The 16,053-nt window shown below is 39.7% G+C and overlaps 1 protein-coding gene and 2 pseudogenes across 1 annotated transcript; all 3 read left to right on the top strand.

Moving 5' to 3' along the window:
• The first annotated feature begins 2,114 nt into the window (after positions 1–2,114).
• Positions 2,115–7,266, top strand: LOC102871711 (ATP synthase F(0) complex subunit C2, mitochondrial-like). Its single transcript, XM_006883908.1, has 4 exons — positions 2,115–2,180; positions 4,715–4,792; positions 5,148–5,341; positions 6,997–7,266. Exons 1-4 carry the CDS (start codon positions 2,142–2,144, stop codon positions 7,109–7,111), a joined length of 426 nt encoding a protein of 141 aa, XP_006883970.1. The 5' UTR covers positions 2,115–2,141; the 3' UTR covers positions 7,112–7,266.
• A 777-nt stretch (positions 7,267–8,043) lies between these two features.
• Positions 8,044–8,300, top strand: LOC102871310 (annotated as a pseudogene).
• A 7,356-nt stretch (positions 8,301–15,656) lies between these two features.
• LOC102850534 overlaps positions 15,657–16,053 on the top strand; it is a 5,590-nt pseudogene continuing 5,193 nt past the window's right edge.

Raw genomic sequence — 16,053 nt, 5'->3', positions numbered from 1 at the left:
CTGGACTCCCGGCATGACAAAAATACCTAATCACATATCCCTTTTAAACAGTTTTCTCCCTCATCTGTTTCAATGCAGTATACATTATTAAACCCATCTTTCTCAGTCTCCCCTCAACCCCAATGTCAGTCCTGTTTTATAACAGTGCAGTATTTTTCCTTTTGTGACTGAGATACTTCACTCAGCATAATGTCCTCCAGGCTCACCCATTTTGTATAATATTTCATGAGTTCCTTGTTTTTCAATGCAGCATAGTATTCCATTGTGCGAATAAAGCACAGCTTCTCTATCCATTCGTTTGTTGATGGGCACTTAGGTTGTTTCCAACTCCTTTTGTGAACAAAGCTGCGATAAACATGGGTGTGCATATATCTGCTTGAGTGTCAGTTATGATGAATATTTCTTGATGATACTGAGCTCTGAACAACCGCAAGCCCCTGCTATCCTCCATTTTTATCTAAGGGAACTTCCCTTACATAACATTAGGGCTTTTAACAATGAGATTAGAGTGTTTTCATTCTTAATTCCTCTACAGCTAAGTCTGCAGTCAGGGAGCTCTCCAAATTACTGAGGAATAAGGGAGTTCCAGTGGCCTAGTGATAAGAAGCTGTGCTGCAATCCCAAAGGCACGCACGCATTCAAGGCCTGTGAGAGAAGGATGGGCAATCTCCTCATGTGTGATTAACTGCCTCTAAAACCCCACCAGCGGATCATCTATGCGTTGCCTTTACAGTACCAAACAACAGCAACTATTTAGTTGGACAGATCATGCCGAGGGTAGGAGGAATCCTGACATAGCTTCCACATTATATACATGCATTTTGTGGAGAAATAATTCAGTCCAGGATGGGTCTTTAACTCATACTGTCTCTTAAAACAGATAACCTGCTTACGCACCTACTAGGTACAAGAATTATTGGGGATATAAAATTTAATATAGACTTGTTGGTGAAAATTAAGAATTGTTTTAACAGTTGCTGCTAATAGAGTTTTTCACTAATTTTACATATCCCTCTTAATTGAGAAATAATGTTCTGAGTGATAAAATACTTGTAGATAATTAGAGTCTAATAATCTACAAATGGTCGAAAAGAATACCGATTTACTTTGTAAACTTCTCTATCATGAGATTTTATATAGATATGAGATATATATTTTTTTAATTATTATTATTTGTGTGCATACTGTCAAATTGAATCTGACTGGTACAGGAGGAGATTGTCCCTCCTTCAACAGAGCATCTGGTGGATTTGAACCACGTGCTTCTGGGATTGCAGTGCAGCTTCTTGCCATTAGGCCACCAGAGCTCGCCACATATATATTTGTGTGTGTGTGTGTGTGTGTGTGTGTACACATCAGATATCTCTATATATATCCATGTGTGTGTGTGTATTTGATAGTGTAGTTCACAGGGAGTTGTGCTACTTACCTAAAGGCCACACCTCTCTGGAGATTCAAATCTACTAGCTACTCCTTAGGAGAAAGATGCACAGACTCTTTGTGTGTGATTTATTGTCTCAGAAACCCCCTGGAGGGTCATAACGAGTCCCACTTGACAGCAGTGAGTGATCCATACATAGGTATGTATCAACAATATGTATGTAGTTGGAATCTTAGTGTAAGCCATTGTCTTCCAACAAACATCTCCCAAGAGTATAAAGATACCAGTTTTTACATTGTTTGTTTTTGGGTTTTTTTTTTTTTGGTTTTTTTTTTACATTGTTTTTTAGCATCTAGGCAGTGAGATCTTGAGAAGGATTTCTTTTGAGTAGAGACTTAAAAAAAATTTAGGCAAAAAGGCACTCTGGGGAAATTCCTTAAAAAGCCCCTACTTATGAGGCTGTGAAAATAAATAATATTAATTAAATCTGGGACTAAGCAGTTACTTCCTTCAGGCAAGGGAATGTCATTTGATTATAAGGAAATCTAGGAAGTTATGTGAGGTTTCTGGAAGAAATCAGAATTTCAGGATTCTAATTCCATCTCTGCTGATGACTTGAGATTAGTCATTCTGTTCTCTGGTCTAGTTAAATTTTACATAGTGCCTTTTATGCTAATGTAGTTTTTAATAAAGACAATATTTATTATAAGACTGCTTCTGTAATTCCAGCTTTCCTGCCACAGCCCCTCATCCCCTGAAAATGTATACCTGCACCAAGTTTGTCTCCACCCCTTCCCTGGTGAGTACCTTCCTGCCTTTGGGAATCTAATGAGGGGCATCTTTTCTCTCCTTGCTTTCACACCTTACTCCTCAAGTTGGACTAGAGAAAGGTAAGAGATTTGGGAGAAGGAAAGGCACTTTGCTGTGGTAGGCTGACAGAAGAGAGTGAATGCTTACCAGGCATTTACCCTCTTCACACACATTTATTGTTAACTGTTACCAAGTCAGTTCTAACTCTCAGTGATCTGTATACAGCAGAACAGAAGCCTTGCCCTCTCCTCACAGCCGCCACTGTCCTTGCACCCGTTGTTGTAGCTTTCATGTCTACCTGTCTTTTAGTAACCTGTTTTATCAAGCATGATGTCTTTTTCAGAGACTGACTCTTCTTGGTAACCAAGTATGTGAGATGAATTCTTGCCATGAAGTCTTTGACAACTTCAGTCTTTTCTCTGCTAATGATGCTTATTGGTCCACATCCCTTGCAAACTTTTACTGGGATCCACATGGAAGCAACAGTCAAGAAATTGTGTTACAATAGACAGATCTGCTGCCAAGAACTTCTTTTAAAGGGCTAAAGATCAAGGATGTCACTTTGAAGACTAAGGTGCACCTGACCCACCCCATATATTTTCAGTTTTCTCTTATGCATCTGAAAGTTGGACAGAGAATAAAGAAGACTGAAAAAGAATTGTTGTATTGGTGAAGAATATTGAATATATCCATTGACTACCAAAAGAACCGTTGTGTCTTGTATAAAGCCTGAATGCACCTTAGAAGCAAATAATTTTGTCTTACATACTTGGCATGTTATCAGAATAGGCCAGTCCTTGGAGAAAGTTATGCTTAATCAAGTAGGTCATCAAAAAAAGAGGAAGTCTTAGATAGAGTGATGGCAGTAGTTGCAACAGTGGACTTGAGCACTGCAAAGATTGTGAGAATGGTGCATGATCATGCCAGGTTAGTCTCAGATGTAGGTTGTTTTGAGTCAGAGCTAACTCCACAGCACTGAATAGCCATCTTAGAAGGAGAATATTGGTGAAAACTAGACCAACATAAGATTATTCCTAATTCTGAAACAGTATTCTTGAAAACTGGATCCCAGACAGTATTGGTGAACATGATATAGGTTGAGTAATTAAGGCAGAGTATGTAGGAACTTTTTTTTTTTTTTTAAATTTTTTATTATTTTGTGTGCGTGTACCGTCAAATCAGATCTGACTGGTACAGGAGGATATTGCGCCTCCTTCTCCGGCAGAGTATCTGGTGGATTCGAACAGTGTTCCTCTGGGATTGCAGTGCAGCTTCTTGCCACTAGGCCACCAGAGCTCCCCTAGGAACTTTTAAGTATTGGAAAGCAGAGCCATAGCAAGTTCAGTTCCTTCTGGAACTTAAATTTAATTGAAAAGCTAAAATGCACATAAATTTTTACTGGCAGTGTTTAACTCAGAAACAGCAGCATGGGAGAAATTACAGAGGTAAGAAAATAGTCAACAGTGAATGATTAAAACCAAATTATAGATTATTAAACACAGTAGAAGGGGAGATTTGGTGGCCTAGTGGCAAGAAGCTGCACTGCAGTCCTGAAAAAGCACAGTTCGAATCCACCAGATGTTCTGGTGAAGAAGGCGTGGCAATCTCCTTCCGTGCCAGTTGGATTTGATTCAATGGTACAGAACAAGGAAAAAAAAATAAACACAGTATGGGTAACTGGTTAACTGTAAGCACTTGTAATGCTAACCTAAAGATCCATCTTGTGATTTGAATTCACCAACTGCTCTTCATGGGCAAGATGGATTGCCAGCTTCTGAAACCCCCCCGGAGGATCAGTTGAATTGTTTCTGACTCAACGACATTGAGTTGAGCAGTAACTGATTGAGTTTATAAATGAAAAGAATACTATTAGTAGGTCCTTCATATTGACTTTTTTTTTAATTATTATTTTTTCATATTGACTATTTAACATATATACCTTGAACTGAGTTTACCAAAACATAATCTCATTTATGCCTTAAATCAGCCCTGAGAAATAATACTTTCTTGATAGCTGGAGAACAGGCTTATACAAATGAAGTTACTTGTCCTGAGATCTTGTCCAGGGATTTAGATCTATTTTCATATAAATTCTGGCTCTCAACGTCTATAATTGTCTGGTTTGAGATTAGGAAAAACTACCAGGAGTTTCTAAAAGAATATGTTGCCCAGTCTTTAGTTTTCTTGAGGCTGATCTCTTGTAGTATGAAACAAATTTTTCTGAGACATACTTCTTTTGTTTTTCAAGGGCTGTAAAGGGGTACTTTGAAGGCTCTTGTGGCCCAGAGGGAAGTAGACTTTCTCCACTTTAAAGCAAAGAAGTCTGGAAGTAGAAGAAATAGCATTGTTCTTAAATATAGGATTAAGTAAAATTAAGAAAGAATGATCCAAGATTCTTATTAAAGTGTGAAAGACTAAAAGGCTTAGAGACGATTTTGTTGCTATAAAAACTTGGTGTGACTCTGAAACTTCTTTCTACAGCCTTGCCTGATATCCTGAATGTCCTTATGTTGTTCCCACTAGGTCAGGAGTGCCTCTCAGCTGCTGAGCCGTCCATTGTCTGCAGTGGTCCTGAAACAGCCAGAGACACTGAGAGATGAGGTAATAAGGTAGTTACAGGTGTGTGTCTGTGGTTAGAAGAAAAATGGAAAGGTTTACCTGCTGGAACCACTAGGGGGCGTGCTGAGAATAATAATCTCAGACCAAAATTAGTGAGGGATCAAGACCCTGTGCTTCGGGTGATGTAGGGTACTCAATGCCATATAAACTAGAGGACCAATTTTTTTGCCACTAGCAGCACTTGCCCATATATGCTGCTAATAACTACCATTCCTATTTTAATGACTTTTGTTGGAAGAACTATGGGATTGGGCAAAATGTAAAGTTTAAATAGTACAGTAATTTCCAAAGCAAGAAATTTGCTTAAAAACTTTGCTTTTCACTTTCCTCTTGACAGAATTTCAGCTGCTTGACAGCCCCACGTTCCTTGATTTCATTTGTCCCTAGTCGCAGCTTCCAAACCAGCACTGTCTCAAGGGATATTGACACAGCAGCCAAGTTCATTGGGGCTGGGGCTGCCACGGTTGGAGTGGCTGGCTCTGGAGCTGGGATTGGGACTGTGTTTGGGAGCCTCATCATTGGTTATGCCAGGTAAGATAAATTGATCCCTAATTAGGTTTACCAAAGATGTAAGTGGCAATATTTGATTTTCTTGAGGCAAACCTATCTGGTAGCCATTAGCTACATGTGGCCATTTGCATTTAACTTTAATTAAAATTAGTTAATTTGAGATATTTTAGCTTTTCAGTCACATTAGCTACATTTCAGTTGTACAATAGCTATAAGTTGACTCTATCAGGTTAGAACAACAGCTATAGAATGTTTCTATTGCTAATGAACCATTGCCATGGTTCTAAAATTCTTTTGAACCACTTTGGACTAGAGCTTGGGTTGGCAAACTGAGATCCATGAGCCAAATTTGATTTAGTACACCTGTATAATAAAAAAATTTAAAGGGTTTTGTATTGTTTTTAAAATTAGACTACAGAAATCTCAAATGCCCAAGTCCTGGTCTGTGTCCTCATTCAGCATAGTAACTTACTGCTGTTTATCCCCCATCTTCGGGAATTCCTCTTCTTTACTCTTGGGAAAACCACCTCTATAGCCAGCCCCACTAGTCCCTGAAACCTGGGACCATTTGGTCCCTGCCAACTTTGGCAACTCGTTGTTAGAACTAAATTAATCATCTAGAGACCATCAAGTTCTCTTAATGTCTTTGGGGAAAATGTATTTATTTTTCAGGATTTGTGTAAAACAAGAAGCTGATTGCCTCTCTGTCCATAATTCTGTTAAAAGTTGGCAATACTTTGCCTTACCTATGAGACTTTCAAAAATAAGAGAAATATAAGCTGTATATTGATTTTCTAAGTTGTTAGACATTTTTCCCATTGTTACTGTCTAAACTTATGTTAATACCTAAATGCTCCAGTTTATTTGTAGCTTCCTAAGGTGGATGAGATGCATTGACTCAGTGATTGGGGTCATGGGGGGGGGGGTAGGTGTGTGAGAGTGAGATTGGTTCAAGATAGAACAGAGTTCAAAGCTGTTGTACATAAAGTCGCTACGCAAGCAACTCAGTAGCACACAAGTCCAAGCACAAGGTCCAAAATCTTGACTGTTTTTAAAAGTAAGTTAGTTCTGTCCTGATTCCCAATGTTCTCCAAAACAGTGGTTTGGTTTTTCAGTTGTGTTCCATAGAACTCTAGCATTCTGGGCATTCCCTCCCTAAGACTTTTAGAGACTAAGGGAAGGCCAGTGAAACAGACCTATAAACCACACACACTTCTTTGGAACCACTAAAGTTTGGTTTTTATATATGTAATACCGTGGGGTGCTACAGGTTAAGATTTTAATACCCGGGGGGTGGTATGATTTTTTTTTTCTTGGGGGGGCCGTTCCTTGTGTACCATCTAATTGGATCCGACTGGTACAGGAAGAGATTGCCCCTTCTCCAGCAGAGCATCTGGTGGATTCAGAGCATGCGCCTTCAGGATTGCAGTGAAGCTTCTTGCCATTAGGCCACCAGAGTTCCCTCCTGGGTTTGTTTTTTAGCATCTCTGCCATTCTAGTTAGGTCCTGCATAGTAACTATCCAATCTCAGAAGACTGACTCTCTAGAGGAGGTAATGTTTATACCTGGGCCATGTTAAAGGATTTTGGATTTTTCATGACCCTCATTCAGGCCCTCTAGAACCTTTGTTGTATCATAACAGTGTTTGTCTCTTATTTCTCCTTCCCTCCTCACAGGAATCCTTCTCTGAAGCAGCAGCTCTTCTCCTATGCCATTCTGGGCTTTGCCCTCTCAGAGGCCATGGGGCTCTTTTGCCTGATGGTGGCCTTTCTGATCCTCTTCGCCATGTGAAGGAGCCATCTCCACCTCTCATAGTTTGTTGGTTTTCTCTCCCCATGTCTTGTCTACCCTATGTGTTCCTTTCCCTGTAACTCCCCAGGCAGCCTGGGGAAAGTGATTGGCTCAGGGTTTGACTGAGGAAAGATAAATAAATACTGTTAATAAGATATTTTTTGAGTCTCCTATGTATATTTCTTTTCTTCAGTGAGAGAACAAGGCCTTGAGGTGGTCATGGTTCTAAAATGAACATGGGTCTGGGCTCACTTGTTCTTATTCTCTGCTTCAGAGAAACTTTATGCAAATAAGGCCCCAAGTGTAATATTTTTTACCTGTCATGGTCTGTTACTTACCTTGAGGATTAGGTTCATAGCAAGTTATAGGATTCCCTTAAAACACTGACTACTATTGTGTTAGGTGTTAACTAATAAGCCCTCCCCTTCCCACTGCCACCATTCTGACACTTACCTCATTATTATCCATTTGGTTTGTTTTAAAAACTTAACTGGCCGAATGTTTCCAGTCTTCCCCATAGCATTTACCCACATAGCATCTACCCACAACTGCCATGCTAATGTCACAGAATTGGTCTTTTCATTTACAGATTAGAAAATCAGTCTGATTTCAGCACATTCAGCTTTATTCTGTTCTCATTTACTACTCTTAGAATGTATAGTTTGCCATCTTTCACTCTGCATGCTTTCCTATCCACACCATACCACCGACCTACCTACCTTTGGGTTGGCAGGACATTTTCTTTGCATGGAGCCACCAGGGCTCCCTGAATAACACATGGTCTGCATTAAATTGTGCATCTGGGCGGTGGGGCGACTTAGATGCGCCACGGCTTCGGGAGCGGCAGAAGGTTGTGCGAGCCTTAAGTCGCTCTAACCCCTCCCCCAGAAAGCCATCGCGGACACTGAGTGCGGGCTCCGCAGTAACCAACCATGTGCGACCGAAAGGCGGTGATCAAAAATGCAGACATGGAGGAGATGCAACAGGACTTGGTGGAGTGCACGACCCAGGCGCTGCAGGAATACAACATCGAGAAGGACATCGCGGCCCACATCAAGAAGGAGTTTGACAAGAAGTACAACCCCACATCATGGGGAGAAACTTCGGTAGTTATGTGACACATGAAACTAAGCACTTCATCTACTTCTACCTGGGCCAAGTTGCCATTCTTCTGTTCAAATCTGGTTAAAGCATGGACTGTGCCCACACACCCAGTGATCCATCCAAAAACAAGGACTGCAGCCTAAATTCCAAATACCAGAGACTGAAATCTTTAGCCTTGCTAAGAGAACGCCTCCATCTTTGAACCTTTGTTGTGTTTTGTACAGGACCTTCCTCTGTACCAGTTTGTTGTGGTTATAAAGCAATTAGCAAATCAGCTTACATTTGTATTTATTTTCTATCCCATACTTTTCTCTGCCTCATGTTTTTTCTTTCCTCACAATTCATTCCTTTAAAAAAATAAATCTGTTGGAGATGTGTGTGTTAAAAAAATTGTGCATCTGTACACACATGCATGTGTACACGTGAGTGATTTATTTGGCAAATTTGTTGGTTTCTTGAGGCAAAGACATTGTCATGCTGATATGTATATCCTTGAAAGCACCATGATGCATCTCACATAGGAAATGTTTACTTGTATTTTTTTGTTTAATTACCCCATCCAACTTAATCAGATTTTTTGAGAGGACAGAACATTCACTTGAATGTAGAGCTGAGACTAGAAATGGAGTCTAGAATATGAGACCACCGTGCCACTGCTCTTGTGTAACTCTTCCACACTTGTTGTCTTGTGATAACATTCTCCCATGCAAGGAGAAAGTTAACACTGCAAAAAACACGTCTTGGAGTAAGTGCAATGAGAGTGCTCTTTGGAGTCAAGGATGGAGAAGCTTTGTTTCATTTGGGGTATGTTATAAGAAGCTATTTCTTGGAGAAGGACATACTTGGAAAGGCAGAAGTGAAAAAGAAGACCCTTAGTGAGATGTGTTGGTAGCAGTGTCTGCAACAATGAGCTCAATGTGTTGGGGATAAGAATAGCACAAGATAGGATAAGGTCAGATCTGTAACAAATTCTCTTAAAAATGCCTCAGTGTGGACTTTAGGTTGTAGTTACTGTTTGACTCAGAACAGACCCATGGCTGATTCATAAACTGATAATGGGTCTTAAGAGACAGTTAATCACATAGAAGGAGACTGCCCAACTTTCTCCCATAGAAGAGCTTATTGGTTTGAATCACTTGCCTTTGGATTGCAGCATGCACCTTTTTCCACTAAGTCACCAGGCCTCCTCTTAGACTGTAGAGTTAATATAAAAAGGAATGGGCTTAAGAGCCAGTAGAGATAGTGAGGATAGTACTGGATCTGGCAGGGTTTCAATCTGTTGTACAAAGAGTCCTTGCATGAGCTTACTTGCACATAATTAAATTAATAAATAGCAATGTAGATTATCTTCAACCAATAGTTTATTTTTTTATTAATTCATTGTGACCCTAGGAAGTAACTCCAAATTGTTAACTTTTGCTATTTGTGGCCAAAGGTTTGCTTCCAAATTGTTATCCTTTCCTAGATAACAATTTTCTGAGACTTTAAAAAAAATTTTTTTTTCTTCTTATTTGTGTGTGTACCGTCAAATCGGATCTGACAGGTACAGGAGGAGTTTGCCCCTCCTCCAGCAGAGCATCTGGTGGATTTGAACCGTGTACCTCTGGGATTGCAGTGTTTGAGACTTGTGAAATTCTTTTTAGTGGGCCTTAGGAAAGTAAGACTCTAACTTTCTATTTCCAGCAAAGAGTTGGTGAGTAGTCTCAACCCCAAAAGGTGAATTTGACCTTTTCTTCTGTCACTTGAATTTGATCCTCTAGTGGTCCAATTGACAGCAAAATGAAAGATGGAGATGACACTGGGGTTGTTAACAATTTCAGCTTGCTTGGTGCCAGCAATCAGGGAATTGAAAGATTAATTGCATTGAGAAGTCTGTCTCTCCAGAGTGCTAAAGAGTAATGATGTCAGTCTAGGGACTAAGGTGTGCCTGATCTAGGCCTTAGTCTTAACAATTACTTACTATGCATCAGAGAACTGAACAGTGACTAAGGATGACAGACAGAAAAATCAATGCCTTTGACAATATTGAACATACCTAGACTGCCAGAAGAACAAGCAGGTCTGTCTTGGAAAAGATAAAACCAAGTTTCTCCTTGGAGGCAAGGATTTTGAAGCTCCGTCTCACATACTTTGATCCCATGGCCAGGAGGAACCAGTCCTTGGTGGGACATCATTCTTAGAAGAATGGCGGGACAGCACAGGAGAGGAAAACCCCAGACGAGATGGACTGACACAGTAACTGGGGTAACGGGTAGGTGTGTCAGAGTCAGACTGGCTCAGCATAGGATAGGGTTCAGCGATATTGTAAATAGGGTCACTATGGTTGCAGGCAACTCAATGGCACATAACAAGTAGGAGCCTCTGCTCCTCAATCCATTCATGAGTCATTTGATACGTGTTTTCTTTCCTTACCCCTTTGGAATTGAGTCTAACTAACCCCTTAAAATTTCACGAAGTACCATATAAGCAGGAGCCAATGGTAATGAAGGAGGAAGTAGAAGCTGTATTTAAGACAGTGGCAAAAAATACGGCCCCAGGAATTGATATGCTCACCAGTCTATGCCAGGAAATTTGGAGGACAGATGTTTAGCAAATGGATTGGAAGAGGTCCATATTTGTTTCCATTCCTAAGAAAGGTGATCCAACAGGATGTGCAGACTATTGAAAAATATCATTAATATAAAAGGCAAGCAAAATACTGCTGAAGATCATTCAAAAATGGCTAGAACAGTACATAGATAGGGAACTGTCAGAAGTTCAAGGAGGATTTAGAAGAGCCTGTGGCGCCAGGGGTATCACTGATGATGTCAGATGGATCCTGGTTGAAAGTAAAGAATGCCAAAAGAGCTTTCTATGAAGATGGCGCCAAAAGCGAAGAAGGAAGCCCCTACCCCTTCCAAAACTGAAGCCAAAGCAAAGGCATTAAAGGCCAAGAAGGCAGTCCTGAAAGGCATCTACAGCCAAAAAAAAAAAGATCTGCATGTCACCCACCTTCCAGCAGCCTAAGACGCTGGGACTCCAAAGGCAGCCCAAATTCCCCTGGAAGAGCACCCCCAGGAGAAACAAGCTTGACCACTATGCCATCATCAAATTTTCCCTGACCACTGAGCCATGAAGAAGATAGAAGATAACAACACACTTGTGTTCATTGTGGATGTCAAGGCCAATAAGCACCAAATCAAAGAAGCTGTAAAGACATTGATGTGGCCAAGGTCAACACTTTGATTAGGCCTGATGGAGAGAAGAAGGACTATGTTTGACTTGGTCCTGACTATGATTCTTTGGATGTTGCCAACAAAATTGAGATCATCTAAACTCAGTCCAGCTGGCTAATTCTAAATACAAGTTTTTCTCACCATAAAAAAAAAAAAGAATACCAAAAGAATGTCTTTTGTGCCTTATTGACTCTGCAAAGGCATTTGACCATGTAGATCATAACAAGTTGTGGCTGACATTGAGAAGAATGGGAATTCCAGAACATTTAATGGTGCTCATGCAGAACCTATATCTAGGAGGTTGTTGTGCAAACAGAATGGGAACACTGCATGCTTTTTGGATTGGTTTTTTTAAAATTTTTTTTCTTTAGTGTGTGTGTACGGTCAAATTGAATCTGACTGGTACAGGAGGAGATTGCCCCTCCTTCTCCAGCAGAGCATCTGGTGGATTTAAATTGCGCACCTCTGGGATTGCAGTGCAGCTGGGAACACTGCATGGTTTAAAGTTAACAAGGGAGTGTGTTATGGTTGTGTTCTCTATATATCTATTCAATCTGTATGCTGAGCAAATTATCTGAGTAGCTGGACTTTATGAAGAGGAATCTGGCATCAGGATTGAGGGAGACTCATCAATAGCCTGCATTATGCAGATGATACAACCTTGCTTGCTGAAAGTGAGGAGGACTTGAAGCACTTGTTGCAGAAGATCAAGGAATGCAGCCTGTGGTATTGATTGCAACTCAATGTCAAGAAAATAAAGATTCTTACCACTGGACTGATAGGCAACATAATGATGGATGGAAAAGAGATTGAAATTGTCAACAACTTCATCTTACATGGGTCCACAATTAACATCCTTGGTACCAACAGTCAGGAAATGCACTGGGAAAATCTGCAGTTAGGGACCTCTTCAAATTATTGAAGAGTACTAAAATCTCAATCTAAGGACTAAAGTTAATGTGATTCAGGTCATGATCTTTCCTTTTTTTAAAAAAAAAAAAAAGTAAAGAAGCTCTTATCGGGCCCACAGACTCTTGGGCGCCATTCTCTGACCCAGGGGAAGAAGACAGACAGACAAAGAGACAGCCTGGCAGGATGGGTCAGAGAAGTTCGCCTCAGGTTATGGTCTTTCTGGTAACTTGCTGTGCATCCGAGAGCTAGACAATTAATAAGGATAACAGAAGAACTGATATCTTTGATTTGTGGTGTTAAAGAAGAGTACTGTATATCCCATTGGCAGCCAAAAAAACAAAAAAATATGTCTTGCAGAGGATATAGCCAGAGTGCTCTTTGGAGGCAAGAATGATGAGGCTTTGCCTCACATAACTTGGACATGTTGCTAGGAGGAGCCATTCCTTGGAGAAGGACTTAATGCTGGGAAGGGTGGAGGGTTAGTGAAGGAGAGGAAGACCCTCAACCAGGTGGACTGATAAAGTAACTGCTGCAATGGGCTCTAGTGTGTCAGGAAGTGTGAAGATAGCACAGAATAGGACAGCGTTCAGATCTGTTCATAGGGTCACTAACAACAAATAACAACAACCCCTTAACAATTTAGATTCATGGAAAGTGCAAAGCTGAGTAACTCAGCTTTTGTTTTCTTTTAAGCGAGTGATGAGATGGTGATGCAAGAAATAAGTACAAATTTCTTCAGGAGGAGTCAAGAACCCGAATCATTTTAGCTTCCAGCCTCAAAAGAGATTTATTAGCATCCTAACAATTTGGGATGAAGAATTACTATGTTTTAGTGGAGAAATAAGTTCAAAGAGCAATTCTTTTGAAGACTTCTACAAATTTAAGCAACATGGAATGAAGTTTTTTCACTTGTTCTTCCACTTTAGAGACAGATTTAAGTTTTAGTTCTAATCCTTGTTCCAACACTAGCCACCTTTAACATTGGGTATATCACTAACCACTCGCTTTCTAGGGCCTCAGTCTCTAAATAATATTCATAACAGGATTGCACAAAGGTCCCTTGAGCATTTGGAATGGATAATGCCATCAAAGTTCAATATATATTGATTATACACTTGCTTCTCAGTTGTCAACTCTCATTATCTAACTATTGGACTATTTTGTGCATTAGTGATGTACATGTGGCAATAATTAATACTGAGGTACAATGCAAGAGTACATTGGCCATGATGGTTATGAGTATATGTCAGCCTGAATGGTCATTAGTTTGGCAGTTATAGAATAATGTAATTTGTCAAGTTCCTCTAAAGGTATTTTAGAAACTACCTACGAAAGCAACCTGGCCCACTTGTAAAGAATTGTGCTACCAACTCTAAGGTTGGTGGTTCAAATCCACTAGCTTCTCTATAGGAAAAAGATAAGCCATCTCCTCTGGTGCGCTTTACAGTTTCTGGAAATCCACAGGAGTCAGTTGTAAGTTGGTTCTGGCAGGATAGCAATTAATTGAATTGAACTATTAATGGAATTTAATAGGCAGCTTCTCACTTTTCTGGTTAACGTGGAAAATTAAGTCTGTCAATAAAGTATGAGACCTAATTACTTATCTTAGTCTCTTCAAAAGTCAATAGTGATCTTATAAATAAGCATTGTTTTTTTAAAAGGGGGGAGCAATTGTGTTTCTTTGGTGCCAGGGGAGGAGTGTTGGTAGGTTTGTGTCATGCTAATTAGAAGTAAATGATGCCCTTTGAAAATCATCTAAATGCTAAACAATAATGAGCCTAGTTCAGCCTCTTTTCATGGATGGACTTATTAGCTTGAGACTGTCTCAAGGTCATCAAGATTAGAAAGCTCAGTAAAATATTGGTGATTTCGTTTGAGTTGGTGCCAAGGAAATTAGTCTGTGTCTTCATTTAAGAGAAATGAAAGGATAATGAAGTCGAATTCTGAAACAGAAAAGGAGTAATAACATCACACTGGTGAGTAGAGAATAGTTTGTTGTTAAGTTTTAAGCAGTGAAAGTTTAGTGGTATCTAAAAATGCCATACATTTTCAAACATGTGTTCTTACATAGTCCTGGCAACTTGATGTTTTCATTATTTGGTGAGGAAAACTAAAACACGGAAAGATACTCCAATCCTCAGGTATTTCTTAAAATTTCTTTTATCTTTGACCATTTACTTCACAGCAATTTGTATACTATCATCAAAACAGCCACTTTATTGTGTTTTTTTCTAAAAAAAAAAAACAAAACAAAAACAGCCAATTGAGAAATAGCAGAAGGCATGAGGTCAGACTTTTCTCATCTAAAGTATTTAGCTTTTTTTACTGATATAAATGATTGTTTATAGGGAGTTTATTTCCATTTCCTTCCCTCTACCCCATCTGTATAATAATGTGGTAGATAAGATTTCTATTCTAACCTCAAAAGATGTCGTGCTCTAATCCCCAGAATCTGTGAATATGATCAGATGTCGTTTCTATGATTATGTTATATGCCCAGTTAACTTTAAGATAGGAAAATAAGACCACCTGGATGAGTGAGAATCACATGAGAATTTAAAAGCCAAAACCTTTGGCCAGTAGTAGAAAAAACAAAGTTGGAAAGATATAAAGCATGTGAATAATTTCCTACACCATTGCTGGCTTTGAAGGTGTCAGGGACCACAAATGAGGACCACAGTTGTTGTTGTTATGTGCCGTGGATTTGCTTGCGACTCATAGTGACCCTATATGTACAACAGCCCTAAACTGTGCTCTGTCCTGTGCCAATCGCACTATCTCTGACACTTCCATCCCGATTACCCCAGTCACTGAATCAATCCACCTCATAGAGGGCCTTCCCCTCCTGCGCTGTCCCTCCACCCTCCCAAGCATCATGTCCTTCTCCAAGGACCAGTCTCTCCTTATAACATGTCCAAAGTATGTTAGATGGAGCCTCAGAATTCTTGCCTCCAAGGAGCCACCCAGCTTAACCCTTTCCAGGATGAATCTGTTTGTTTTCCTAGCAGTCCATGGTACTCTTCAATACTCCTCTCCAGCACCACAGCTCAAAGGCATCAATTCTCCTTCTATCTTCCTTGGTCATTGTCCAACTCTCTGATGCATAATAAGTGATTGCAAAGTGGCCTTTAAAAGTTCAGATTAACTCTTTCCAACCAACAACAAGCAAGGAAATGGGGACCTTGGCCATATAATCCCAAAGAACTGATTTCTGCCAAGAATTTGCATGAGTTTGAAAGTAGATTCTTCTTCACAGCCTTCAGGTAAGAATCTAGTTTAGCAGACACCTTAACTTTGGTCTTGAGCCTGCCTAGATGTATAATCCACTTAACAATGAGGTAATAAGTGGATATCTTTTTTTTTTAATAAGTGGATATCTTAAGCCAATAAATGTAATTTGTTATACAGAAGTAGAAAACTAATATTTCCAGTCTTTTTTGGTGAAAAAAATGAAGTTTTATCTGAAACTTTTATTGAAAGGATATTCAAAATGTGACATATCTGACTCAGCCTCCTAACATGATTGATTAGGAAAACTAGACAAAGAAGTAGATTTAAACAAAAATTGTGTGCCAAGCATTTTTTTTCTATAATTATATTTTATTAATTTTCATAAACATTTACAGATATTTTGGGCTTCCACTCATTCATTGTTGCACTATTCTCTCTACCCTCCTCCCAGTTTGTTCTTGTCCAAATGCCACAGTGCTT

Source organism: Elephantulus edwardii, unplaced genomic scaffold (genome assembly GCF_000299155.1).
Source record: "Elephantulus edwardii isolate Elephantulus edwardi_28Jun2011 unplaced genomic scaffold, EleEdw1.0 scaffold00030, whole genome shotgun sequence".
Lineage (NCBI taxonomy): Eukaryota > Metazoa > Chordata > Mammalia > Macroscelidea > Macroscelididae > Elephantulus > Elephantulus edwardii.
The sequence above is the reverse complement of the archived record's forward strand: the minus strand, read 5'-3'. Positions and strand labels throughout refer to the sequence as shown.